Source organism: Choloepus didactylus, chromosome X, assembly GCF_015220235.1.
Source record: "Choloepus didactylus isolate mChoDid1 chromosome X, mChoDid1.pri, whole genome shotgun sequence".
Taxonomy (NCBI): Eukaryota; Metazoa; Chordata; class Mammalia; order Pilosa; family Megalonychidae; genus Choloepus; species Choloepus didactylus.
This window is the reverse complement of record NC_051334.1, coordinates 12,200,733-12,227,991: the sequence shown is the minus strand read 5'-3', so window position 1 is coordinate 12,227,991 and position 27,259 is coordinate 12,200,733. Positions and strand designations below refer to the sequence as shown.

At 36.1% G+C, this 27,259-nt stretch overlaps 1 protein-coding gene across 3 annotated transcripts in view; it reads left to right on the top strand.

The window, feature by feature from the left end:
• FANCB (FA complementation group B) overlaps positions 1–15,144 on the top strand; it is a 41,524-nt gene extending 26,380 nt beyond the window's left edge. For all 3 annotated transcript variants that reach the window (XM_037822579.1, XM_037822578.1, XM_037822580.1), the window contains 5 exons: positions 5,132–5,263; positions 7,236–7,399; positions 11,801–12,231; positions 12,346–12,583; positions 13,118–15,144. In XM_037822579.1, coding sequence (XP_037678507.1) covers positions 5,132–5,263; positions 7,236–7,399; positions 11,801–12,231; positions 12,346–12,583; positions 13,118–13,535 — 1,383 coding nt within the window. In that variant the 3' untranslated portion in view covers positions 13,536–15,144. The remainder of the gene's footprint in view (positions 1–5,131; positions 5,264–7,235; positions 7,400–11,800; positions 12,232–12,345; positions 12,584–13,117) is intronic.
• Positions 15,145–27,259: the final 12,115 nt, after the last annotated feature.

Genomic DNA, 27,259 nt, shown 5'->3' with positions numbered 1-27,259 from the left:
GTCCTGAAGGCACAAGTACGTTACATGAGAAAGTGGCCCAAATGCCCATGGCCCCCACTCCTTCCACCTTACCTTTTCTTTCCCAGCCTGTAGCTATGGCATCTTGGGGAGTTCCTTACAATCAGTTGACTGAGGAAGAGAAAACTTGGGCCTGGTTTACAGATGGTTCTGCACAATATGCAGGCACCACCCGAAAGTGGACAGCTACAGCACTGCAGCCCCTTTTGGGATGTCCCTGAAGGACAGTGGTGAGGGGAAATCCTCCCAGTGGGCAGAACTTCGAGCAGTGCACCTGGTTGTTCACTTTGCTTGGAAGGAGAACTGGCCAGAGGTGCGTCTGTATACTGATTCATGGGCTGTTGCTAATGGTTTGGCTGGATGGTCAGGGACTTCGAAGGAACATGATTGGAAGATTGGTAACAAAGAAGTCTGGGAAAGGGGTATGTGGATAGGCCTTTCTGAGTGGGCAAAAAACATGAGGATGTTTGTGTCCCATGTGAATGTTCACCAGAGGGTGACTTCAGCAGAAGAAGATTTTAATAACCAAGTGGATAAAATGACCTGTTTGGTGGATACCAATCAGCCTCTTTCCCCAGCAACTCCTGTTACTGCCCAATGGACTCATGAACAAAGTGGTCATGGTAGTAGGGATGGAGGTTATGCATGGGCTCAGCAACATGGACTTCCACTTACCAAAGCTGACCTGGCCACAGCCATTGCTGAGTGTCTAATCTGCCAGCAGCAGAGACCCACACTCAGTCCCCGATATGGCACCATTCCCCGAGGTGATCAGCCTGCTATCTGGTGGCAGGTTGATTACATTGGACCACTTCCGTCATGGAAGGGGCAGCGAGTTCTTACTGGAATAGACACATACTCTGGATATGGGTTTGCCTTCCTGCACGAAATGCTTCTGCCAAAACTACCATCCATGGACTTACAGAATGCCTTATCCACCGTCATGGTATTCCACACAGCATTGCTTCTGACCAAGGGACCTACTTCACAGCAAATGAAGTGAGAATGGGCACATGCTCATGGAATTCTCTAGTCCTACCATGTTCCCCATCATCCAGAGGCAGCTGGGTTGATAGACTGGTGGAATGACCTGTTGAAGACTCAATTATGGCACCAACTAGGTGGCAATACCTTGCAGGGCTGGGGCAGTGTTCTCCAGGAGGCTGTGTATGCTCTGAATCAGCGTCCACTTTATGGTGCTGTTTCTCTCATAGCCAGGCTTCATGTGTCCAGTAATCAAGGGGTGAAAACAGGAGTGGCACCACTCACTATCACTCCTAGTGATCCACTAGGTAAGTTTTTGCTTCCTGTCCCTACAAGCTTAAGCTCTGCTGGTCTACAAGTCTTTGTTCCAAAAGGAGGAGTGCTTCCACTAGGAAACACAACAATAATCCCATTGAACTGGAAGTTAAGACTGCCACCTGGCCACTTTGGGCTTCTTATGCCTCTGAATCAACAGGCAAGTAAGGGGGTTACTGTACTGGCTGGGGTGATTGATCCTGACTATCAGGGGGAAGTAGCACTGCAGCTACACAATGGAAGTAAAGAGTTTTCCTGGAATACAGGAGATCCCCTAGGGCGTCTCTTAGTACTACCATGCCTTGTGATTAAAGTCAATGGAAAACTGCAACAACCCAATCCAGGCAGGAGTACCAATGGCCAAGAAACTTCAGGAATGAAGGTTTGGGTCACCTCACCAGGCAAAGAACCATGGCCAGCTGAAGTGCTTGCGTAAAGGGAACATGGAATGGGTAGTGGAAGAAGGTCGTGATAAATATGAACTATGGCCACATGACCAGTTACAGAAATGAGGACTAGGATGGCATGAATGTTTCCTCCTTGTTTTGTTATGATTATATTTGTATTTGTCTGTAAAGCAAATATCTTTGCTTTCTTCTCTGTCTTATCCCCTTATCATATGGCATAAGTTGTATTGTTCATTTTGCTGTATTTAAGCTAAAGGAAATCAATTTTAAGAGTTAATGTCACCTAAGGACTTGCACCCTATTCTGGAGAGATTTAGTGCATTTCCAGTTGTATGCTGCACAGTGGAGTATTGTTAGGTGAAATATATGTCTGTTATTGTTCTCTACTTAGAGATAAAGTATGGTTTTAGGTGATGTGTATAACTGCCAAGTTGACAAGGGGTGGACTTTGATGGTTAGGTTCATGTGTCAACTAGGCCAAGTGATGGTACCCAGCTGGTCAAGCAAGCACTGGCCTAACCGTTGCTGCGAGGACATTTGTGGCTGGTTAATAAACCAACAGGCTGGTTTATTAAATCATCAGTCAATTGGCTGCAGCTGTGACTGATGAGTCAACGAAGGGTATGTCTTCCACTATGAGAGAATGCAGTTGGCTGAATTTAATCCAATCAATCAGTTGAAGACTTTTAAGTGAGACAGATAGAGGACCTTCACTTCTTCTTCGGCTGACCAGCGAAGTGTTTCCTGAGGAGTTCGTTGAAGTTGCCAGTTCGTTTCCTGAGGAGTTCATCGAACATCTTCATTGGAGTTGCCAGTTTGCTGCCTGCCATACAGAATTTGGACTCATGCATACCCACAGTTTTGTGTGAGACACTTTTATAAATCTTGTGTTCATAGATATCTCACATTGATTCTGTTTCCCTATAGAACCCTAACTAATATAGGATATAATGAATAGCATTTCAACAAACTAAAACTACATTGAAATAAATAAAAAGACCTCAATAGATGAATTTAAGCGTGGACTCAGAGATGAAAGAGATGATAAGCAAGTTAGTGATCTAGAATAGGTTAGAAAAACTATCCAGAAGTTGCACAGAGACAAAGAAGGGAAATATAAATGTTTGAAACAACATGGAGAGAAGACAGATGAATGGAAGTGGGAGGAAAGGAGATAATTGAGTATCCATTTTGTTTCAGGTATCCATGTGTAAACAGTAGCTCTCCATGTGGATAATAAAATTTTTAGTGTTGGAAGGCCTGGTAGAGATGAACAAGTTTGCTCTCCTGTTCCCATTTAATACATGAGGAAACAAACAGCAAGCCAGAAATCCAAGGGAGTTGCAGAGCTAGAACTAGAGTCATTTCGTTGTTCTTTCTCCCATGAAATTTGTTTTCTATCCAATTGTTGGAGGGGAAATGGGGATACCAGGACCTTAGAGAAACTTGCGCACATGCATATGAATGCTCATAGTAGCAATATTCCAAAACTGGACATCACCCAAATGCCCATCAACAGGAGAATGGAGAAGTAAATCGTGTATTCATACAATGGAATACCATAGAGCAATGAGGAACAAACTATAGCTACTTGTGACATGGATGACTCTAAAGCCTAATATATACAGAATGATTCATTTAGAAAAGGTTCAGAAGCAAAACACATGCAAAGAAACTAAAAATATTCTTTAAGGATTCATGCAAAGGTGGTAAAATTATGAAGACAAACAAGGAAGTTATCTTAAAAGGAGGGTTGTGTTACTTCTAGGGGAGAAAGGGACATTTGTGATTGGGAGGGCCCACAGGTAGCTCCTAGAGTGCTACCTTTTGATTTGGGTGTAGTTACATGGGTGTTGACTTCAGTATTAGTCTTTAAACTGTGTTTTGTGTTAAGCATGCTTCTGCATATATGATAGCAATCACAATAAAAAGAATAAAAAAAAGCAAGATTCAGTGTCATGCAGTGCAGCGTGCTTCTGTATTTGGTTTTGTGTCATTTTTTTTGTTTGTTTGTGGGAAGGAGAAAGAAAGCATTCCATATTATGAACATGGAAAAGTTGTGAGAGGGCAAACAATCTGTTGGCTGTGCAAAAGGGATTGGAGGGTCTAGGAAACAAAGATGAGATTTACTTTTATATTGTTTAAATTTCTTACCATGTGCTTATTTTATTTTCATAATTTTAAAATGAAACTTTTACGACATAGATCATTTAACTAGTCTAGTAATTCACAATTTACTCTGTAGTGGGTGGGGGGCATGTTGAGGAGAGGAGAGAAAGAACACCAATAATAATTTCTACTGGTACATTTTCAGTCTGCCCACATATTTCTGTCTTCCACTCCCTACCCCTCCAGCAGCGTCAGATTTGGCTCTATACCTCTTATGGGCACAGTTCCTCTCCCCACATCAGGAATTTCTTGGGGAAAGCATGATGGGGGGGGGTGAATGTTGTGTCTGCTGGGTCAGCAGACATAATATTAAAACATTAGCTATTTACCTACTCTGTGCAGTGAGATAAGATGTACAACTAATTCAGTCTTCACCTTCCAACTTCTATTTATGATAAAAAAAAAATTAATTTAAAAGAAAGGACTCCAAAAAAGAAATGTGTTTTGTTTTGCAAATGTAGAACAACACATTATAGTAAAAGCTTAATTAATACTTAAACAATATCACATATCCATCTGAAATGAAGCAACTTTCAGTTCAATAATGTGACTTAAAATTTTCAGTAGCAATATATATATCATAAATGTTTCATTCTTAATGCTGAAATCTGTTTATCTGGTTTGATAAAAGGAGTGGATTGCTTTATGCCCAGATCATGGCCAAATTATTTCTTTTTTCAGCAGTTGAGTTGACCCTAGCTAATAACACAAAAATAAACTTATTACAGTTTGGGGGCTATGTTATCTGTAACATTTTGCTATAGAGGCTATGTGGATAGAGGCTTTCAAATAGTGTATGAAATTCACCATTTTTCTTCATGGTGATGTCTTTGCTTTTGTGGTTGCTTTGCTTTTGAAACAGAAATTATTTCAACAACAAGAAAAACTGTTTTCTTGTTGGAGATGGAAGTATTGGTAGGCCTTGATTTTTATTCTGGTTGATACTTGGTGATTAAACTTATGCTAATACATTGACATTCTTTCAATTTGATTTGTAAACCATATTACAAACAGTTTTTTGCTATATTATTAATTTTTGGAAGAAAAAGTATATTTGTAATTAGAGGCTAAAAATTTATAAATAAAACAGTTTTGCTGTGAGAAGCAGAGAATTCAGCTTTTCCAAAGGAAAATTAATTGATAAGCCACATTAAGAGAAAGTACTTCATGAATTAATGGTATGATATTTTTCATTTGAAATTATATCTCTAGCAACTGTTTTTCTTTCTACCTTACAGATTGGTTTGACTTCTGTTTGGGAATTACAGAAGCATCTCTTGCTTAAGGAAAAAGTTATTTCAAAATCTTACAAAGCTTTAATAAACCTGGTTCAAGGGAAGGATGATATTACTATATCAAGTGAAGAGGAGGTAAAATTAATCATGTGACCATTTTAGCATTTTATGAATTAGGAGTTATTTAAATTGGAATATATTAGAAAATGCTGCTCAGTGGATCAAGAAGAGGGGCAGGGATTATAATGGTGGGCTTTTATGACCTTGAATAGTATTTGGTTAAGGAGCCAGTATTTTACCAAATTGCAGATAATTTGGTAAGATAGTAAAATCTCAGTTGTCAGGAACATTGGGAAACAAGTCTTTTTGTTTAAAAAGGATTTAACCATTAAAATCTTGTTTTTTGTATTGTTGGGATAAAAGTTACTTCTGAATGAATTATATATTTCCTGACTTCTTAATATACTGAGCTAATTATTTAACTTTGTCTTGATGATGATATAATTTTGTCATTGTATACTATTGTCCTTTTAGTCTGTGGCATTGTTCATTTCTAAGCATACATGTCTCTAGTTCAGTAAAGCAGAAAGCTAACAAAAACTACTCAGACTTTATAAAAAGTAGCATTTGTGTGCAGTAGTTCCATACAGAGAGAGGCACAACATAGCAAAATTACAAATAAATCAAGAAAAGCTAGACATGGAGAAACTTAATGTTCCATTTTATTTCCTCAAGTCACTTAGTGCCTAGCGCTGACTTCCTTCTAGCTTGATCATTCTTGTAAATTTCTAAGCCTTGTGTGTGTATTTCAGTCTTAGCAATATGATGGTGTTTTTGTTTGTTTGTTTGTTTTTTGGTCGATCTACTAATGTAAAAGCACATCAGGTTGAGTTTCTGTGTTACGATTCTAATTTCCTGGGAAACCTCCAGAAAGTCATTGTTAAAGTCTCCCCATTTCCCTTCCCCCATCTCACCCCCACAATTTTGCCAGTATTAAAAAGTAAATGTATGAAAACCACTGTGTGCAAGTTATTATTTTTAGCCCCATTTGCACTTGTTTCTCAGTTAATTTTAAAAGCAACTATGGCAGGTAGTTAAAAATTTCCCCAGATTTCAGATGAGCTTGCCTCAAATCTCACAGCTACTGACAGAGGCATCAAATTCCTAGAATATGTTTAGTCTACTGTACTGTAAGTGTCTATGGCTTTTTTCAGTAATTACCATATAGTGAGGCAGTAGAGAGTAATGGTTAAAAATAGAGTATGGGTTCTGAAATCAGTCTTCTTCAGTTCAAATCCCAGCTCTGCTCCTTGCTAGCTGTGTGAATTTGGCACATTTTCTTATATGTGCCTCATTTCCCTATCTGTAAAATGTAGATAATAATAGTACTGACCTAGGGGATTAGGGTTATTGTGAGGGTTAAATGAATTTATACAGGAATGGCATTTGGAGCCGTGCCTGTCATATAGTAAGTACTCAGGAAGGGTCATACATTATTACTACTACTATTATTATCATTGTTGCTGTTATTTCTTCTACTACTACTACTACTACTACTACTACTACTACTACTACTACTATTTCTATTGTCTATCCATATGTGTGTGGAAGTGAGTGAGTATGGCCTGGACTTTAAGACTAAGATTTTAGCAGTAATCTGTAAGCAGCCCAAAGATAGTTTAATCAGTTTTATGCACACAAAATTTCACAGTTATAGGTTTAGGGCAAGTTACTGATCAAATTTGATTATATTGTTGAAAATATTTAAAGATTGGGTTGTTCTCAGTATACCTTGTTTACAGATTGTTGGATTACTTTTCAAAATCAACTGGAGGTTTATAATTCCTGCTGACTGTTTGCTGGATACCCATCTTGTTTCCGGTCATGCCATACTTCTAATCTGAGTGGATAGTTTTAGTTTATTGTGTATGTTTTACAAATTTTATTTTAGTGACTTATGTATAAATCAGTATTACATACACTAGAATTTATTTAAAATGTTCTTGCCATAAGGCCTTGTCAAAAGCTGATTTATATTATTTTTTTTAGTTTTGCTGCATTTGGTAAATGTTTTCTAATCTGTTATTTAAACATGTTTTTCTACAAGGAAGGGCTTGTTCTTCTTTGTGGTGAAAAAGAAAATCCTGTCCATATCTTTGATGAAAACTTAGACAATTTTCAAGATTCAGAGCATCCAATAGAGAAGATGTGGTATCGTGTAATAGATGATAGCTTGGTTGTTGGAGTGAAAACCACATCTTCTTTGGAACCGTAAGTAACTTCTAACATAACATTATATTGATGCTCTAGAACAGGGCTGTCCCAGAGAAATATAATGCAAGCTACATGCGCATGTTAAAAAATATAAATAAAAACAGGTGAAATTAATTTTAATGATATATTTTATTTAACTCAGTGTATTAGTTAGGATTCTCTAGGGGAACAGAATCAACAAAAGATATCTGTAAATATAAGATTTATAAAAGTGTCTCAATGCAACTGTGGGGATGCAGCAAACTGGCAACTCCTATGAAGGTGTTCGATGAACTCCTCAGGAAACGCTTCGCTGGCTAGCTGAAGAAGTGAAGGTCCTCTCTCTGTCTTCCTTACAAGTCTTCAACTGATTGGATTAAATCTAGCTGATTGACTTCTCTTTGTGGAAGACATGCCCTTTGTTGATGTAATCAGTCACAGGTGCAGTCAATTGACTGATGATTTAATAAACCAGCCTTCTGGTTTATTAACTAGCCACAAATGTCCTTGCAATAATGGTTAAGACAGTGCTTGCTTGGCCAGACACCTGGATACCATCACCTGGCCAAGTTGACACATAAACCTAACCATCACGCTGAGTATATGCAAAACATTATCATTTCAACATGTAATCAGTGTAAAAGCTTACAATTTACATTTATGTTTGCATACTAAGTTTTTAAAATGTAGTGTATCTTTTACATGTACAGCACATCTCACATTGTACTGGCCACATTTCTAGTGCTCAATAGCCACATGTGTCTAGTGGCTACTGTATTGTCTGGCGCTGCTCTGAAAGTATATTTTACACAAATGTGTTTGAGTTGTGTAGACTCAGGGTACAGGTAATTAAACAACATACAAAGCTTTCTAATCAGGACATTTAGAAGTATTAGAGACATTGTATAGATTATTGACTAGAGTGGAATGGTGAAAATTTAGTTAAATAACAAAATCTCACTCTGATATTAGGGCACTTTCTCTTTTGGGCTGTTGAAACCATGGGTAAGAAATAATGTATATGCTATCTACAACTCAGTAAAGAGCCATTTAACCAAAATATTTCCTGCCCCAAACACAGGCATTATATTAACCACATTTGAACCACAAATATGCAATCAGAGAGAAACCAGACAGTATCTTGTAATAGTTTGAGAGATAGTGGCGGTATTCTCTAGAATTTTAGAGCAGCTTAACACAGTAAAGGACCCAGACTCCTTTTCTAGTGGATCCAGAATCATTTTTGAGATGTGGATCTTTACTTATGTTTCAGTGAATTTCTAAGCTATTTTGGTCTCGTTGACTATATAGTTTTTCTTCTTTTTTCTTTAATGTGATGAGTTATATTAATCAATTATTGATTATAAAACCAGTCTTGCATTCTGGAGATAAACCCAAATTCATCATAATATCTTTTTTGGTACATTGCTGGATTAAGTTTGCTAGCATTTGGTTAAGAGTATTTGTATCTATATGTTCATGAGTGAAATAGGCTTGAAATTTTCCTGAACAATACTTGCCTAGATTCAAGGCTATACTAGCTTATAAATGAGTTGGGGCGTATTTCCTTTTTATCCTATTCTCTGAAACAGTTTGTGTAAGTTTGGAATTATCTGTTCTTTGATATTTGGCTGTACTCAGTATATCTGGGAAGCAGTTAAGATTTGGCATTTTCTTTGTAAGGTGATTTTTAACACTGATTCACTTTCTTTAATAGTTATAGGATTATTCAGATTTTTATTTATTCTTAAATGATTTTGCTTATATTTTCTAGTAATTTATCTATTTCACTTAAGTCTTCACATTTATTGTCATAAAGTTGTTCATAAGGTCCTGTTAGGTATTTAAAATCTCGTATTTTCAGTAATTAATTGTCAATATTTTTTCATTCCAAATCTTATTTGTGTCTCTCTTTTAATTTTGCCAGAAGTTCAACCATTTTGTTAGTCTTCCAAATAATCCACTTTTTTGTTCATCCTCAAATGTTTGTTTTCTGTTTTGTTTTTTTTTTTAATTTCTGACCCTTTCTTTGGGCTTATTCTGTTATTCTTTTTCCTAACCATTTCACCATGACAAGTTGGATTTCTTTTCTTTATTCTCCTTAAGGTTGTTGAGGTTTGTGATTCTGAGAATTGATTTGGTTTTGGCACTTAAAAAAATTTCTTAATTACTTCTTCAAATATTGATGTGTCCCCATTTTTCTATTATCTATGTCCTCATGAAACTCCAATTAATCCAATGTTAGACCTTCTCATTCTGTGCTCCATGTCTCTAATCTTTCTTCCCTATTTTCCATTTGTCTCTCTGTGCTGAATCCTAGATAATAGGTTCAGATCAATAGTCTATTTACTATTTTTATCTTCAGCTCTGTCTATTCAGCTATTTAATCCAGTAATTGAGTTTCTAATTTTTAATCTTATTTGCATTTATCTTAAGGTCTATTTGGTTCTTTTTTTAAATCTGCATGGTTAATTTTTATAGTTTCATATTTTCCATCTTTGTCTTTTATTTCCTTAATATACTAAACAGCTTTACTTAAAAAAACTATTTATATATAGAAAACTTCAAACATAAAAAGAGAATAGTGTGGTGAATCCCACGTACTCATCACTGACCATCAGTAATTTTCAACTCATTGCTAATGTTGTTTGTTCTATACCTCCATGCACTCTTCACCTCCCCAGATAATTTTAAAGCACTCAAAGGCATCATATTATTTCATCTGTAACTATTCCAGTGTATGCATATATGAAATTAGAACTTTAAAAATTTATATAATCACCCCCCCCAAATTAAAAGGAATTCCCCCAGTAACTGTTCAGATGTCCCAATTATCCTATAATTTTTAAAATGATTTCTTCAAATCATGATCCAAATAAGGTCTATGAATTGGACTTGATTGATATCTCATAATTCCCTGTAATCTATAGGTTCCACCTTCATATCTTTTTTTTTTCTTGCATTGTATTTTTTGAAGAAACTATGCAGTTTGCCTGTAAAGTTCTATAGACTGGACTTTGCTGATTTCGTCCTGTGATATTGTTCAGCATGTTTCTCTGTCTTTTGTATTTCCTTTAAACTGGTAGTTGGATCTAGTGGCTGGATCAGATTATGCTTGAATTTTTTTTCACAAAAATAGTGAATAGTGTTGTATTCTTCCATTAGGAAGCATATATGGTCTGGTCATTTTCATTTTGTGATATTAGCAACTATTGATAATCATTGCCTCGTTCCATTGTTTCATTAGGATTTGCAAAGTGGTGATATTCTAATTTGTATTGTTACTCCTTTGTTTATTAGCTGGAATACTTCTATAAAGAGAAGCTTCTTATCAATTATTTGGTTACCTTCAAATATAGTTTGTGATTTAGAAAGCAGAATGTGGGCACAAAAGGTTCTCATTGCTCCTGAGTGCCCGCTTCTGTCTTTGTGGTGGGCAGAGATAAGAAATATGGTTTTTGCTTGGTTGATTTTGTTTTTGTTTTGTCCTTTTAGAGGTAAAATACAGTAGGAGTCCATACTGATACTTCTAATTCAGACTCAATACTTCAAGGTTTTAACTTAACCTCACCAATTTTGCATTTTTATCTCCCTTCTCCCATGCTGAAAATCCTAATTCTCAGTTGCCCCAGCATTACTACTCATTTGCTTCATCCCACAATATATATGTAATATTCCCAGAATAACATTACTAACAGTATAATTACTACAAATTAAGATTCTTTTGAGGTTCTTTTTTTATCCTTAGGGTATAACTCACTAGTTATGTACTATGAAATTCTTGTGTGTTAAAGTCCTCTCTTTGTGGCTATGTCACCAATTCTCACCCATTTTTACTTGATAAACTTTGGCAATGTTGGAATGTACTAAAATAAGCCTCAATTACATTTGTAAATTATTAGAAATGTAAATATGAAAAGGATTCCTAAGGGATAAACAATATTCTGTATTAAAAAGCAGATTTTATTCAAGTCATTTACTGAAGTATAAAAATACAATTTTTAGTTTAGTGCATTTGCATTTTAAATCATTACCAAAATTAACTTTTAAGAAATGAGTAGTTTTTTTCTTATTTAAGAAATGAAAAAGATACCTACCTCAAAAATAAAATCCAGGCATTATTTTATCATTCCTTCATCTTAAAATTTTTTTTTTCCAATTCAGAGTGGGGGAAATTACTTTCCTATAGTTCAGCATATTTACCATGATTTTGTTTGCCTATTTTAAGAGAAGTGCTGTTACAGGACTTTAAAAATGTGTTTGGCTTTTACTCTTAATTTTCTGCTCTATTTTTATGTTTGAAATAATTTTCCTTGGAAAGGAGAGAATGAAAAAAATTTTTGTTCATATGGCATGTAGTAATATGATTTGAAAGAATGAGCTATTAGACTATAACCAAACTCTGTGCTTGTTTTTCAGGTCCCTGAATGATATGGCTTTATCACTGGTATTTGATCACACCTGTAGCTCCAGCTCTCTGCTTATTAAGTGTGAAAATAGGGTGATCAAGTTGAGCATGGATTCTTTCCCAGCACCACCCTCTGTGCCATATGAAATAGGATCAGAGGCAAAAAGGATCAAGTTGGCCCCTTATAGCAAGGAAGAGAAAAGTTATGTTTGTGAACAACTATCCAAGAAAGATTGTGTACAGATAATTACTGCTGTAACATCTCTTTCACCACTTTTAGCACTCGGTAATTTTTGTTGCATTGTGCTGCTACAAATTAGAGAGAGAAAAAATGGTAACCACTCCGAAGATCGTTATATTTCTTGTGGCAGACTTTGTTTAAGTCTAGAAGATATTTCAAGAGGGAAATACATAGTAACATTTCCAAAGGATAAACCTATAGGTAATTTCTGTTGGCACTTTTTAATCATATACTTAATTGAATCTAAAAATTTTAATTAACTGTTTGAGAATGGACCTAGTTTAATGACAGCGTTTGTGACATTTTTTCTTATAGAGCACACGGAAGATCTTTTTGTACTTCTCACAGCATTACACAAATTTTGTTTTCAAATCACATCATCTGGCTATACTCTGCCTCCATTGAAGACATGGCTCTTAGAACACATGAAATGTGAAGTGATCAAAGAATTTCCAGAAATTTGGTTTTGTAAAAGGCCAGGAAGTTTCTATGGGACACTCTTCAGCTGGAAACAAAGCACACCATTTAAAGGAATTTTAATAGTGTATTCCAGGTAATCCCCATCACACTGGAATAGGTCCAGAGAAGTTAGTGAGTGTGGTGACTGTGTGGGCCAACAGTGATCCCCCCAGTAAAGTTCTATATGATGGTACAATGTGCCTGAGTCATTGCCCAGTGTAGCACGAATGGACAGGTGTCCTCATTTAGAAATTGAAGAGCTATGTTTTACTTTATGTTTGGTTTTGGCTTTTTTGGGGGTGGGGGTGATTAGGACCTAACTATTATTCCAAGATTTCCTCTTTGCCTCTCTGCCACAATGAAAATTTTTAAATATTTTACTGATCATATTACTCAAAGGAAAAAATTTAATCATAAAGCAGTCTGATTAATATGAACTGACTTGGCATCAGATATGTATCTTTGATTGTTGCAGTCTGAATTTTATCAATGGTCACATCCATTATTGGTGTTATTCATCATTCAAGTGTTTGTAAATGAATATTAATTGATTACTACAATATGTTATACATTACTGCTTGGTGCTATACTGATTTTTGTAATACTGTGTTTGGTTTTTTTATTTCAGGAATCAAACAATTTTGTTCCAGTGTCTTCATAATCTCATCAGAGGTCTCCCTATAAACTGTTTCTTCAAAAAACTAAAATTAGGAAGTGAGGATTTCCTAACTGATCATTTGGCATTAACTTTGGAGAAGGAACTGGTAACCCTTAGTTCTCTTTCTTCTGCCTTAGCTGAGGTTGAAAGCAACTTTGTGCAGAGGTGTGAAGCAAGCAAACAAAAGAGCAGTGTCATTGTGGCTGCTTTATCAGACAGAGAGGAAGCAATACAGCAATACAGAAAAGAACTTCAGAGAGAAAAGGAGCAAATCACGTTGGGAATGAACCTAAAAGTGAGTGGTGCCCGTTATAGAGAAATTATCTTGAAAGCAACTGAGGTTCAGGTGAAAACAGACCTAGTTGCACAGAAACTAACCAGTTTGTAATTACAATCTAAATTTGATTATATTTTAAAATAGGGTTGTTTTTTTTGAGACAATTTTGGTTCTACTTTTTTTCATTTTATGTTATATGCCCCCTGTGTTTGAAACTTTTTGTGGTACAATCTTTGGTTTTGATGATGCAGAAAATAGTGTGACTTAGATCAGTGGTTCTCAACCAAGGGTAATTTTTGCTACTCCCACCCTCTGTATCAGGCATTTGGCAATGTCTAGAGACATTTTGATTGTCAGATGTTGCAGGGGAAGTGTGGCGGGGTGTGCTATTGGCATCTATCGAGTAGAGACCAAGGATGCTGTTGAACATCTTACTGTGCACAGGACAGCTCCTGACAAAAAAGACTTATCTAGCCCAAAATGTTAGTAGTGCCAAGACTGAGAAACCTTCTGCCTTAGATTCTCCACTTAAATGAAGACAGTGATATAACAGTATTTTGATCTATATCTTGAAAAAACTTTAACAGTCCTCTTATTGTATTCAGCTTAGTAAAACCTAGCATAGAAAAACATCAACTTCAAAAAGATAAATTGAGCAAGGTTGTCAGGATTCATAATAGTTTCTGTAAACATCAGGCTTCCATGGAAATTGAAATGGCAGAGTGTCAGTGCAAATATTAAAATGAAAGTGTTCGAAATCCTTGTTAATTTAAATTTTATTAGAAAGCTTCTCTGAAATCATATAAGTCTATAGAAATGTGATTCCTTGAAAATTTTACTGTATTTCTTTGAAAAGCAGATCTCTTTCAAAAGGCTAAGCATATCTCACAGGCCATTATTTTTTTTTAAATTGAAAATACCTTTAAGCCATCTGAGATTCCAACCCTAGGCAAATCTAAAATATAAAAGTCTAGCTAAAATGACTTTAAAAAATAGGGCTCTCCTTAGGGGCTGAACAGTTTGTTTAAGTGGAAATTATTTATAAGAGGTCCAAAGAGAGACATTTCCAAGGGATAAAAATTCAACATATTCCTTTTTTGGTAAAATAAGAATTCTGGAGTAACAAGAGTCTCAGACCAAAAAAAATGTTCTTGATCCTTTTTGCCTTAAAATCCTTAAGTGAGATGGAAATTTACTCTTTCATCTAGTGGCAGTTGAAAGAAATAAAGATGAGTATAGAAAGTGGCATTTCATGCTTGCAGCTATGAAGTGCTAATTCTTCCTATGCCTCAGAAGTGTTTGTACCTAATGATCTGGCGATACAAACGGTTTTTAGAGAATATAGGTTATTAGTTTTTGGTCTCAGTTTTTAGGATTGTCCATTTAATATGCTACTTTTTTCTTAGTAATCCATTGCAAATTGAGAACTCTACAGCTCTGTCTCTATGAAATGTTAATGAAGAATATTTCAGACTTTCTGTTTAATTAGGATTACTTGTGGAAATCTGGAAACAGTGTGAATCATGTGCTTTCTATTAAAATTATCTATGATGTACTAAAAGAGCAACTAATTGTAAAATATAAAAACTCTTATAAAATGGAGGCCGTCAAAAGAAAAAAACTAATCAGGAATTAATTGTAATAGTCTGTTGGTAGGAAAGGAAATTAAGATGTTAAAAATAAGCATGTTATTTTTATTTATAAATGCAACCAAAAGGTATTAATGTGTATATGCCTAACACCCTCTTTACAAATGAGTTTTGTACTCTGATATAATTTCTCTACTTGCTAGAAACTAGAAACTCCAAAGTTTGAGAAAATGACGGCACACACTGCTCTCATGGTACAGTTATCTGTTTGCATCCTCTACTCACAACACTGGCCACTAATCTCAGGCTCCCCTCCAAAACAGGGTCCTCTCAAATCCTCACAGCTAATTGGAAGCTAATTTTGTTTTGGAACAGAGTCCTCCACAGATCTCAGACAAAAAACTTTCTATTGTCACCCTGAGCTCTTCGCTAAGAAATGTGTACAAGGCAGTTGAGACTTGATACTATTCACTTCAATGACCAGCTTTGGATAAGAAGGAAGGAATGTAACAATTACTGACTACTGATTATGTGACAAGCAATGAGCTGAAACCTGTGTACCCCCCCACACACATATACATTCATCAACACATCCATCCATATATATAGTTTAACCCTTCACAGCAACACACGAGGTATAGTAATTCATGTTTATCCCACCATGAAGAAAATGTTAAACCAAATTAAGGGGATGCCTGAAAACACCTTGATTTTGTACCCTTGTTGCAATTAAAAAAAAAAAACAAAAAACATGGCAGACCTTTTAAAACTTCTGATTATGTATAAGTGAACTTTTTATTATCCTTATAACAACACTACATACCATATAGAATTGACTACTCAATATTTTCCCCATACTAGAAAGGAAAAGATCTAATTAATTTACTTCTCCTACTGACATCCCCAGTAAATGCAAAAAATTCAACTGTCCATGCTAGAAACCTATGTAAAGCTTTTTTTCCCATGGTTTGCCTAAAATTTGGAGTATACCAGATGTTGAGAGAAATCCTTTTCCTCCTTGAACTCCAAATTACAAAAACATTGCTTTTCATTCTAAGAATTTGGGAGTGAAAGTTCTTTCTTGAGTAACTCCATCGGAAGAACCTGAGGCTATTACTGCTAAAGACAGAATGGTGCAGTGGAAAGAACACTGATCTGAACAGTGTACTTAAGTGAATCCTCCAATTGTTGGCTCTGTTTTCCCTTTTTTGGTTTCCTATATCTGCTACTTGAATTGCTTACTACCTCAACAAAATGGCCCTACTATGTAAAATCCTACTGTGGTAAGGATCTTCGCAATGCTTACGGTCTGGCTACTTTTTAGGACTTGATTTCATGAATCTGTCTTGCCTTTTTATTCAGCTGGATTCCAGGCACTATTCAGGTCCTGAACTTTCATAAGGGCAGTAAATCAGACACCTGCTATGCCTTCATGGTTCAGATTTTTGCTGTGCTACACTTGTGAGCAGCTGCACTGGACAAAAGTACCTGTGTATATAGCTGTGGGTCTACATAATGGCCCTAGGTTCAGCTAGGACATTTCTTTAGATCCTCCGCTTCATCTTTCATTGTCAGGTTCCCCATAGCAGCTGCTACTTACCCCAAAGGAGTCAGTAGCTTTATGGGCCAGTAAAACGTATCATTAGTAGTCAGCCAGAACATTTAGCACTGGATAGCAGGTCAGTCAGGAGAAGGGAGAGAAGGATGGTGTACTCTATTGATTGCCTTTCAGCATCTATTTCCTCCTTTTTCATCCCCGAATTCTCATTTTATAAAGGATACTTCCTTTCCCACAGTTCGTGTGATTGTAGGGGCTAGTCCTGATTAGTCTAAGCCAGTTAGTATAAGACTTTTCCTGGAAACTCTTACTGTCTGGAATGGGCATGGGTCCTAAACTGGGCCTAATCAGACTGAGGGGAAGGACTTTATTTGATGGAGAGGAATAGATTCTTATTCTGTCCTGCTGGAAGTATGTGGCCCCAATTAAAGTTGTGAGTTATTTTATCACAAGGATTTTAGAATGAAGTTGACCCTGTGGACTACAAAATTTTTTATTGTTGTGTCACCAGATCAAAACTAAATCCCACCCTTTCCCTGGATTTCCTAATACTTCAGAAAAAATTCCTTGTAACTGAAATCAAGGTCTCTGTTTCTTGCGACTGAAATAATTTCTGCTAGAGATGGGAAGAATCCTAGAGAACAAAGCTGACTCTTGGGTGCATGGATTCCCAGTCCTGAAACAGTTTTCTATAGAAACAGGATTTGTGTACCTGTTAAATGAAGAGTACGAAAGCACTATCCCCACCCTACCCCTTCTTTTATTTCTGAGCAGTGGCTCTCTCTAGGCTTTTTTTTTTTTTTGCATTTTACAACTCAAATTATTATATACTCGAGGATTAGTCTATATCTGAAATAAAAATGTTTTTTTATTCTTAATTTTCTTTTCTCTATTCTTTAGTTTCTCCTTGTTATTATACCAAACCAGTTTGACTAGTTGTTTAAATATGCCTTCCTCATTGGGTTTAAAGGTGCATGTTGGATTATTTAACCTCTTTTTTAGTATTTCCTGTTTTAAACCACAAAATTATAAATGTAGGGACCATATCTGTCTAGAGTATTTCTTGGATATCAGAAGAATTCAGTCTTTTAATTCTCTTTTCTTCTGAAAACTGTTCTCATAATCTCAGCTATGTCCTCTCTAGTAGGAAGAGGAGCAAATCTTTATCAATTTTGATTGTTCTAGGACTCATTTGTGCTAGAAAAAAACTGATTTGGTGTTATGGAACTGTTTTGGAAGTAGATTAGTATTACTGTGTTTAAAGGGGTGCACATTGTTATTCATTTGGAGCTTGGAGTATTTCAAAGATAACAGATATATACTAGAACATGAGTGGTTGTTTTAAAGTATATATTAGGGAGTAACAGATAACCCTTTCTAACTTTATTTTAACCTCATAAAGAAACAGAGTGATGGCAATTTTTAGTGTAGTTTTTGTGAGCCTGATGAGATGTTTGTTTTTTTTTATCTTCATTTTATTGAGATATATTCACATACCACGCAGTCATACAAAACAAATCGTACTTTCGATTGTTCACAGTACCATTACATAGTTGTACATTCATCACCTAAATCAATCCCTGACACCTTCATTAGCACACACACAAAAATAACAAGAATAATAATTAAAGTGAAAAAGAGCAATTGAAGTAAAAAAGAACACTGGGTACCCTTGTCTGTTTGTTTCCTTCCCCTATTTTTCTACTCATCCATCCATGAACTAGACAAAGTGGAGTGTGGTCCTTATGGCTTTCCCAATCCCATTGTCACCCCTCATAAGCTACATTTTTATACAACTGTCTTCGAGATTCATGGGTTCTGGGTTGTAGTTTGATAGTTTCAGGTATCCACCACCAGCTACCCCAATTCTTTGGAACCTAAAAAGGGTTGTCTAAAGTGTGCGTAAGAGTGCCCACCAGAGTGACCTCTCGGCTCCTTTTGGAATCTCTCTGCTACTGAAGCTTATTTCATTTCCTTTCACATCCCCCTTTTGGTCAAGAAGATGTTCTCCATCCCACGATGCCAGGTCTACATTCCTCCCCGGGAGTCCTATTCCACGTTGCCAGGGAGATTCACTCCCCTGGGTGTCTGATCCCACGTAGTGGGGAGGGCAGTGATTTCACCTTTCAAGTTGGCTTAGCCAGAGAGAGAGGGCCACATCTGAGCAACAAAGAGGCATTGGGGAGGAGGCTCTTAGGCACAATTATAGGGAGGCCTAGCCTCTCCTTTGCAGCAACCGTCTTCCCAAGGGTAAAACCTATGGTAGAGGGCTCAACCCATCAAACCACCAGTCCCCTATGTCTGTGGTCATGTTAGCAACCATGGATGTGGGGTAGGCGAATACCCCTGCATTCTCCACAGGCTCCTCAAGGGGGCACTACTGATGAGATGTTTTAACGTTAATAATGACTGAGTAATTTGGTTGTCCTGTGATTAATAAAACACCTCTTAGAAGTTGCCCAAATAGGAAGTTAATGTGCACCAGCACTTCTTGAAAGATTCTGGTAAATGCAATAAAAACATTGGAGGGGTCAAGGATAGAGTCTGAAGGGAGCCAGGAACAAATAGTCTGCAAAATCTTAAGAAAAAGTGAACTTGTGATACATGTGTTAGGCCCAGGAAGGGAAGGTGGGGATTAATGTACAGGCTAGTTTGATGTTTCCTGAAGCCAGTGCCACCTGGAAGGAGAGAGAATTAATCAGCAGGTATAAAAAGTAGGAGAAAGAATTATTCACAAGATTTAGGAAAAGAGTTGAAGAATACTATATCCCACACTTGCATACCGACTTTCTAATGATGTGGCACTCTGGGTAATATCAATAGCTAACATATATTGATTACTACATAGCAGACGTTGATCTGAGTGCTTAGCCATATGATCTTTACAGCCTTATAAAACTGTGCTTTCCAATATGTCAACCACTAGTTGCACGTGGCTATTTAAATTTGCATTTAAATCAATTAAATAAAATTAAAAATTCAGTTCCTCACCTGCCCTAGTCACATTTCTAGTGCTCAATAGCCACATGTGGCCACCATTTTGGCTGTGCAGAATAGAATATTTCCATAGCCACAGAAAGTTCTAGCGGACAGTAGTGCTATAAGGTGTGTACTATTAATTATTCTTTTTTTTAAATTTTTTATAGATGGGAAACTGAGACACAGGTTAAATAACATACCCAAGTCTCATAGTTAGTAAGCGATAGAGCCAAGATTCAAATCCAGTCCAGCTCTAGAACCTTTGCTCTTTATATGCTATTCTGCATATAGACTCAATTTCTGCCATATTCTCTGATAGTTTTATATTAACAAAATGTCCTTATTTAAAAATATATAAGAAATACACAATTCAATAAAATATAAATTTGTTAATATAATATTTGAAATATTGGGGGGAACATTGGCTGTGTTATCCTAAATCCCGTAATGGGCAAGCACTTAGAGTTGATTGATGACTATAACAGAATTTTATCTCTTGACTACTTCCCTTCAACTATATCTAAATGTCTTTGTGTCTCTTATTTATTTCCTTTCAATTAGAACCATCACTCACCAGAATTAATTGCTCATTCATATTTTAAAAATATTTTTTCTTTATTAGAGAAGTTGTAGGTTTATAGAACAATCATGCTGCTCATTCATATTTGGGGGGTTCTTAAATGAATGTGCAGTTTGCTCAATACCCCTTAAGTTGCTTCTCTTTGAAACTCTTGAGGAGGTCTTGAGATACTCTGAAGTGTTGTCATTGGCTGAGAATCACTTTGGCACGGTGGTCCGAATTTCAGGAAAAGATGTGAGTGGTCTAGCCGAAGAACTTTTACCTCTTTATTCTGTATGGGTACTACATTATTTGAGAAGAAAAGGAGGTGGAAGACTGTTTTCTTTTTTCACCCTGTGCCTGCTCTAATCCTTTCAAATGTGCTTATAGAAAACATTTCATCTCTTTCAAAAGACCAATGGTGTATGAAGTGGAAGGGCGACATGGAGATATTTCATTCGGTCATATGTTTATTGAGGTTTTATTGACTACATTGCTGTGCAATGTATTTATATCCTGGAGATATAAAGATAAACAAGAATCTCTTGGCTTTCAAAAAGCTTGCAGTCTTAATGGCAGAGACAGTGGCACAGATTTTTATGCTACACTGAGGTAATTAATGATAGTATTCCTGGGGCTCCATGAGAACACACATATAGGGACCTGTAGCCAGTGCAGAAGCCATCTTAGAGCAGGAGTTCTTAATTTAATTTTGGATAACAGGACTCTTTGGGAATCTGATAAAAGCTAAGAATGTTCATGCTGGGGGTCATTGTGAGATTAAAGTGGTTTTGTAATATAGTGAGTGATATTTTCCTTGATGATTCAGGGATCATTCTCCAGACCTGCTGCTGCCCTTTGGAGAAAGACAGGTCAAGCCAGAGCACTTGGACAGTAAAAATGGGTCTAAAATAATTTTTAACTCATGATTTTGAAATATTTATTGATTGAAAAGTCGGTTTTATTATATTGATAAACCCGTAAAATAGTCACACTCAAATCTTTTAGAAATATAATTTGTTTTAAAAATTAAAGTAACTTATCCCTGTACATTAAAACAAATAAAAGCTTCTTTAAATTGATTATCTGAATTATTTTGCCTTTTGAGAGACCCTGGGTACCGTTTTGAGTTTCCAGTTGAGTTTTCTTTCTCTACATCAGTGGTTTAAAAGTGTGGACCTCAGAGCAGTAGCATCAGCATCATCTGGGCACTTGTTAAAAATGCAAATTTTAGGGCCCCACCCCAGATCTACTGAATCAGAAACTGAGGATGGGGTCCAGCAATCTCTGTTTAATAAGTCCTCTAGGAGATTTTGATGCACCCTAAAGTGTGAGAACCACTGCTTTAAGCCAATAATTTCCAGCCAAGGCTGTGCATAAGAATCATCTTAGGGCCTCTTAAATTTTTTTTCTGATCTTAAGCCCCTCTCCCAAAGATTCTGATTCAATTGATATAGGTTCTTCTTTGAGCCTTGACATCAGATTAAAACCTCCAAAAGTGACTGATGTGCAGCCAGAGTTGAGAACTGCTACTTTACAAGTTTGACTAGTTCAGGGGACATAGCTTCACAGACTTATTTTGCATTAGATGACCCTGTCAGCTGTTTGGAGGATGGATTGTAAGGAGCAAAGAGTAGATTCTGGAAAAGCAATAAGATTGCTAGAGTGGTCTAGGTGAGAGATGATGGAGTATTGATTTAAATTAGCAAAGGTAAAGGTGAAGAAATGTATTACAGAGATCTTTAAGATATATAGTCTTAAAAGGTGATGGGAATCAGAATCACCTATGAAGTTGAATGTGCGTGTGTATTTGTGTATCTGTACACAGGCACACACACACATAAGCCTTGCTTGCCCCCAGATCTCCTGGACCAGAATAGTCAAGAGTAACACCTGGTTGTATGCATTTCTTGAAACTACACGTGTGGTTTAGATACTCACCATTAGATAAAAACCACTGATAGATGGTCATGGGAAGGAGAGAGAGTAGTCGAAGATGACGCCCAGGTTTCTATTTTGAGTTAATGGATACAGAGAATGCAAGGAGAAGAGTAGTTTGAAATTGTTCAATGAATCTATCCCATTTTGTGAAAACCATTTTTCATTAAATGTGCTGAACTCAATGGAGAGCAGTCTTCTGTCCCTACTCGCAAACAGCCTTTCTAGCACATCCCTATAGTTTCTTTGGTACTTTTAGGCACTGAAGAGCAATCTTGTTTTCAGGTATTGAAAAGTTCAGTCCAATCTATTATCTTCAAAATGAGATATGTAAGAAAGAAAAGATCATCTTTACAATAACAACAAATAAGTACCGATAACAAGAAATGTACAAGGCCTGAATGAAGAAAACATTTAAATACTACTTAAGACCTAAGAGAAGACTTTAGAAGTAGTAATACATACCACATTCTTGGATAGGAAGACTCAATGTCATTAAGATGTCAGTTCTCTCTGCATTAGTTTATAGAATTAACCCAATCCCAATAAAATATACCAACAGGTTTTCTTTGGAATTAATCAAACTGATTCTAAAGTTCTTATGGAAAAATTGGCAAGCCAGAAAAGCCATGAAAAGTCTGAAAAAGAAAAGTTTCAGAGGAATGGAGATTAACCTTACTGGCTATTAAAATATATAGTAAAATATCAGTAGGAAGAGTATGTTTCTGGTGTGCAATTAGACAAACAGACCAATAGAATAGAATAGAAAGCTCAGAAATAGGACCAAATGCACATGATAACTTAGTGCATGATAAAAGTGACATTTAATTTCAGTGAGGAAAAGATGAATATTTTAAAAAAATGGTTTCAGGAAAACCAAATAGCCATCTGGGAGTAGAGAGGAGAGAATGTGCCCATTCTTAAATCATGCACCAGGATAAATTTGAAATAGATCAAAGTTGTAAATATAAAAAATGAAACAAAAATATTAGAAGAAAACAAGGGATAATTTCCTTATTTGCTTGGACTGGGGAAGACTTATCAATCTATGGCACCAAATCCAGAAGCCATAAAATGCAGGCACATTAAAAGAAAAAAAAAAGTCAAAATGTCATTAAAACAAAAGCATAAATCAAGTCGAAAGACAAAATACACACTAGAAAAGCATTATTTGTGATCCAGACCTCAGATAAAGGGCTAATCTCCCTAATATAGAGAAAATGTCTTGAAAATAATAAAGGAAAATAATTTTAAAAGGCGGGGGGGGGAGAGAAACTGAAAAAAAAAATAGAAAAGGAAATGCAAATAACCATTAAGCATTTAACAATACATACAACTTCACAGAATGAGATAAATGCAATTTAAAATTGCATTGAGAGAAACCGGACTTCCACCTAAAAGTTGAACGAAATAGATTGCCATAGGCCTACTCTGCCGCTAGACAAAACTAGATACAATACAAAAATCACATTTAAAGGCATCAGAGTTTTGGAAACAAGGACTGGATAAACTAAAATTACAGACAAGGGAGACTTATTCCAAGTGACTTGATAATTGCCAGTCCTTTGCTTCTCCTTGGGCAGGCTGCGGGTTGGAGAAACTATAGAGATGTGTCAGAAAGACTGAGGGTAGGGAAAGAAGAATTGCTCTCCATTGAGCTCAGCCCATGTAATAAAAAGGGCGTCTGCTTAGGATGGAGAAATCAGCAGCCTTTTAGCAGTTACATGGTGTAGCAACAAATTGAACATTGAGGGTCCTTAAATGGACAGCCAGTTTTTACACTGTGATATTTTCATAGTTCTGTGGCTTCATAGGAGACAAGGAAACTAGCCCCAAAACATCTAAAAGGCAGATTAAAATCTCTTTCAATCATACTGTGCTACCAGGGAGGAGCCCTGCTTCAAACACATGGCTGGTTTCCCCTTCAAGGCATTTGCCAGGTTTTGAAGCTGAATGAATCAGGAGGCTAAAGAGCAACTTCTGAAGGTCACAACTGTCTGTTTGCTTCAGGGCTGTGGTTATGTGTATCCATCATGATCTAGAAACAGGAACATACCAGAGGTAGACTGAGTCATTAAACTTGCAGTAGATCCTTGATCAAGTTCAATTTTTGATTGAATTGAGTTGATTAGCCACTCGCCTTATCTGCCTAATAAAGTTAAAAGGAAACCCTCTTTGGTGGAAGATAAAATCATTTGGAACCTCTGTGGCTCTTCTATACATGCTATCTGGCACACAAACATCTAGTCATGCAAAAAGATAACTATATGACTGATAAGAGAAAAAATGGAAGCAGATCAACAGATGATGCAGATATTGAAGTTTGCAGATAAGAACTTCAAAGTAATTTTATATACTAGATAAAAAGTAAGTGAAAAGGACAAAATAGGTGAAGGGATGGAAACTTGAAAACAATTTGAATATTTAAACAATCAGATTGATATTTTACAACTGAAAAAATGCAATATTTGAAATTAAAAATTCATTGAGATTAGCAGGAGATTTGACATAGCAGAATATAGGATTGGTGAACTCAGATATGGGTCAATAGAAAATACTCAGACTGAAGTACAAAGAGAAAAAAAGTGGAAAAAAAGATGAGAATATGTGAGATATATAAGCCATACTCAAATGGCTTAACAGTAAAGTAACTGAAATCCCAGAGGAAAAGGAGAAAAAGAGTAAGGCAGAAGCAATATTTGAAGGGATAAAAGCTGAGAATTTGTTCAAAACTGATGAAAAACAACAACCCAGAGATTCAAGAAGCTCAGAAAACTCCAAGTAGAAAAAAAAAAATACACTTAAGCACATCGTGGTGGACTGAATTGTACCCCAGTTTGGACATGTTCTTGGTCTTGGTCTGCATTCTGGTGAATGTGGACCCATCATAAATAATGTCTCTTCAAGATGTTACTTCAGTTAAGGAGTGGCCCAACTGAATCAAGTTGGGCATTAATCTGGGTTACTGGGATTCTTTATAGGCAGAGTGAAAGTCAGAGGGAGAGAGAAGCCACGAGGAGCAGCCAAAAGCTAGGAATCATTGGAACTTGGAGGAGAAAGAAGATATTGCCACGTGCATTCCCATGTGACAGAAAAGCCAAGGAACCCCAAGGATTACCAGCCAGCCAGAAGATACTAACCCCAAAAAGAAGCAAGCCTTCTAGCCTCTGAAACCACTAGCCAATAAACTCTTGTTAAGCCAACCATTGTGTGGTATTTGTTTTAGCAGCCAGGAAACTAAAACACACATCAGAGAAAATAGTTGATAAACAAAGAGACAATCTTAGAAGTGTTAGGGAAGAAAGACACATTACCTACAAAGGAACAACAATATAACTGACAGCTGATCTCTTATCAGAAGCAAAAGTATCTTGAAAGCCATAGAATTACATCTTTAAATTGCTTACAAAAATAAATGCCAGCCCCTAATTCTATATCTAGCAAAACTATGCCTCAAAAATGTTGAAATAAAGACGTTTTCAAAGACTGAGGTAATTCCTTGCCAGCAGGCCTGCTCTAAAAGAAATATTAATAGGATTTCTTCAGGCAGGAGCAAAATGATCCTGGATGGAAACATGGAAATGCATGGAATGAAGGGAATGAAGAACACATGAAAAGATATATAGAGAATAAATATAAATGAATAATTACCATACAAAGCAATCATTGTCTTGAGTTTAAATTGTGTGTAAAATTAAAATGCATGACAACAATCACAAACAAGGCAGGAGGGGGTAAAATGAATTTTAATGGTTATTAGGTTCTAGGAGTATCAGGAAAATGAAAAAAAAAACATGTTTGTATTAGGCTGTCAAAAGCCAAAGATGCATTTTATAATCTATCTTAACCACTGAAAGTTAGTAGAAGTCCTTAAGACCTAGCAAGTCCACTCCTACATTATTTACTCAAAATAAATAGGAATACAAGATAGGTCCACAGAAAGATTTGTAAACCAATGTTCAAGGTAGTTTATTCATAATAACCCTTGAAGGAACCAATCCAAATGTCTTTCAATCAACTGGATTAAGAAATTGTGCTATTATATCCATACTATACAATACTTTTCAAAAATAAAACAATGGCATGGATTTATCTCATAAATATAATGTATGAAAAAACACAAAAGAATATATACTTTATGATTCCATTTATACCAAGTCCTAAAACAGACAAAGCTAATCTATGGCTGTGGAAGATATTAATTGCAAAGACATGGAACTTTCTGGGATGATGGAAATGTTCTGTATCTTGATTGGGGTGGTGGTTACATAAGTACACATTTATTAAAAATCATCAAAGCATACCTTTAAAATCTGTGCATTTCATTTTATGTAAATTTACTTTAAAATTATTGAAAAAACATCAATGTAAGGAAACAGTGAAAATTTTATTAATCAAAAGAAGGCAAGTAGGAAGGAAAGAGGGACCATAGATGGGCCAAATAGAAAACATATATTAAGATGGTAGGTATAAATATAGCTATATCAGTAATTACAATAAACGCAAATCGTATGAATATTCCAGGTAAAAGAAACAGATTGTCAGTTTTATTTGTACATTTCTTAGTTTAGCTTTGTCTGTGCTGCATACAAGAGACACACTTTAAATAGTAGGATACTAAAAGGTAAAAAGCAAAAGGATGGAAAAAGATATAGCATGCAAGCATTAACCCAAAGCAGGCTGTCATGGTGATATTAATCTGCAGACAGTAAGAAAAGAAACCTTTTCAGGTTGCATGTTGGCTAGATACTACTGAATACACCAAGATATAAAGTTAACACCAAATATGATGCGATCCCCATTTTCACAATGAAAAACAGCCATGGGTTCAGATTAATGACAGATAATTCTTTTCAGGTAAAAAGAGCAGCCAGCCTTTTGCAGAGTCATTAAAGGGGAACAAATCTAGAAATATAGTAAATGGAAATTTTATAGGGTTCATAGAGCCAGGACAGAGTCATTTCCCTCAACCATATACCTGCTTTCAAGAGGGTTTGGAGAGGAAATTATTACCAGAACCCTGTGTATTATTTGCAACAAGTAGCAACTTGTAATGCTAACGTTTACCGTTTTTGTACATGAAATGGCTCATCTTGTGGGTTTAATTACTCTCAAATAATCATGTATGTTATTATCCTTATAAAGTAAGGAATAAATCTTTATGAAAACAGACAACCCAGGTTCAAATCCCAGCTCAACCACAACTGGCTGG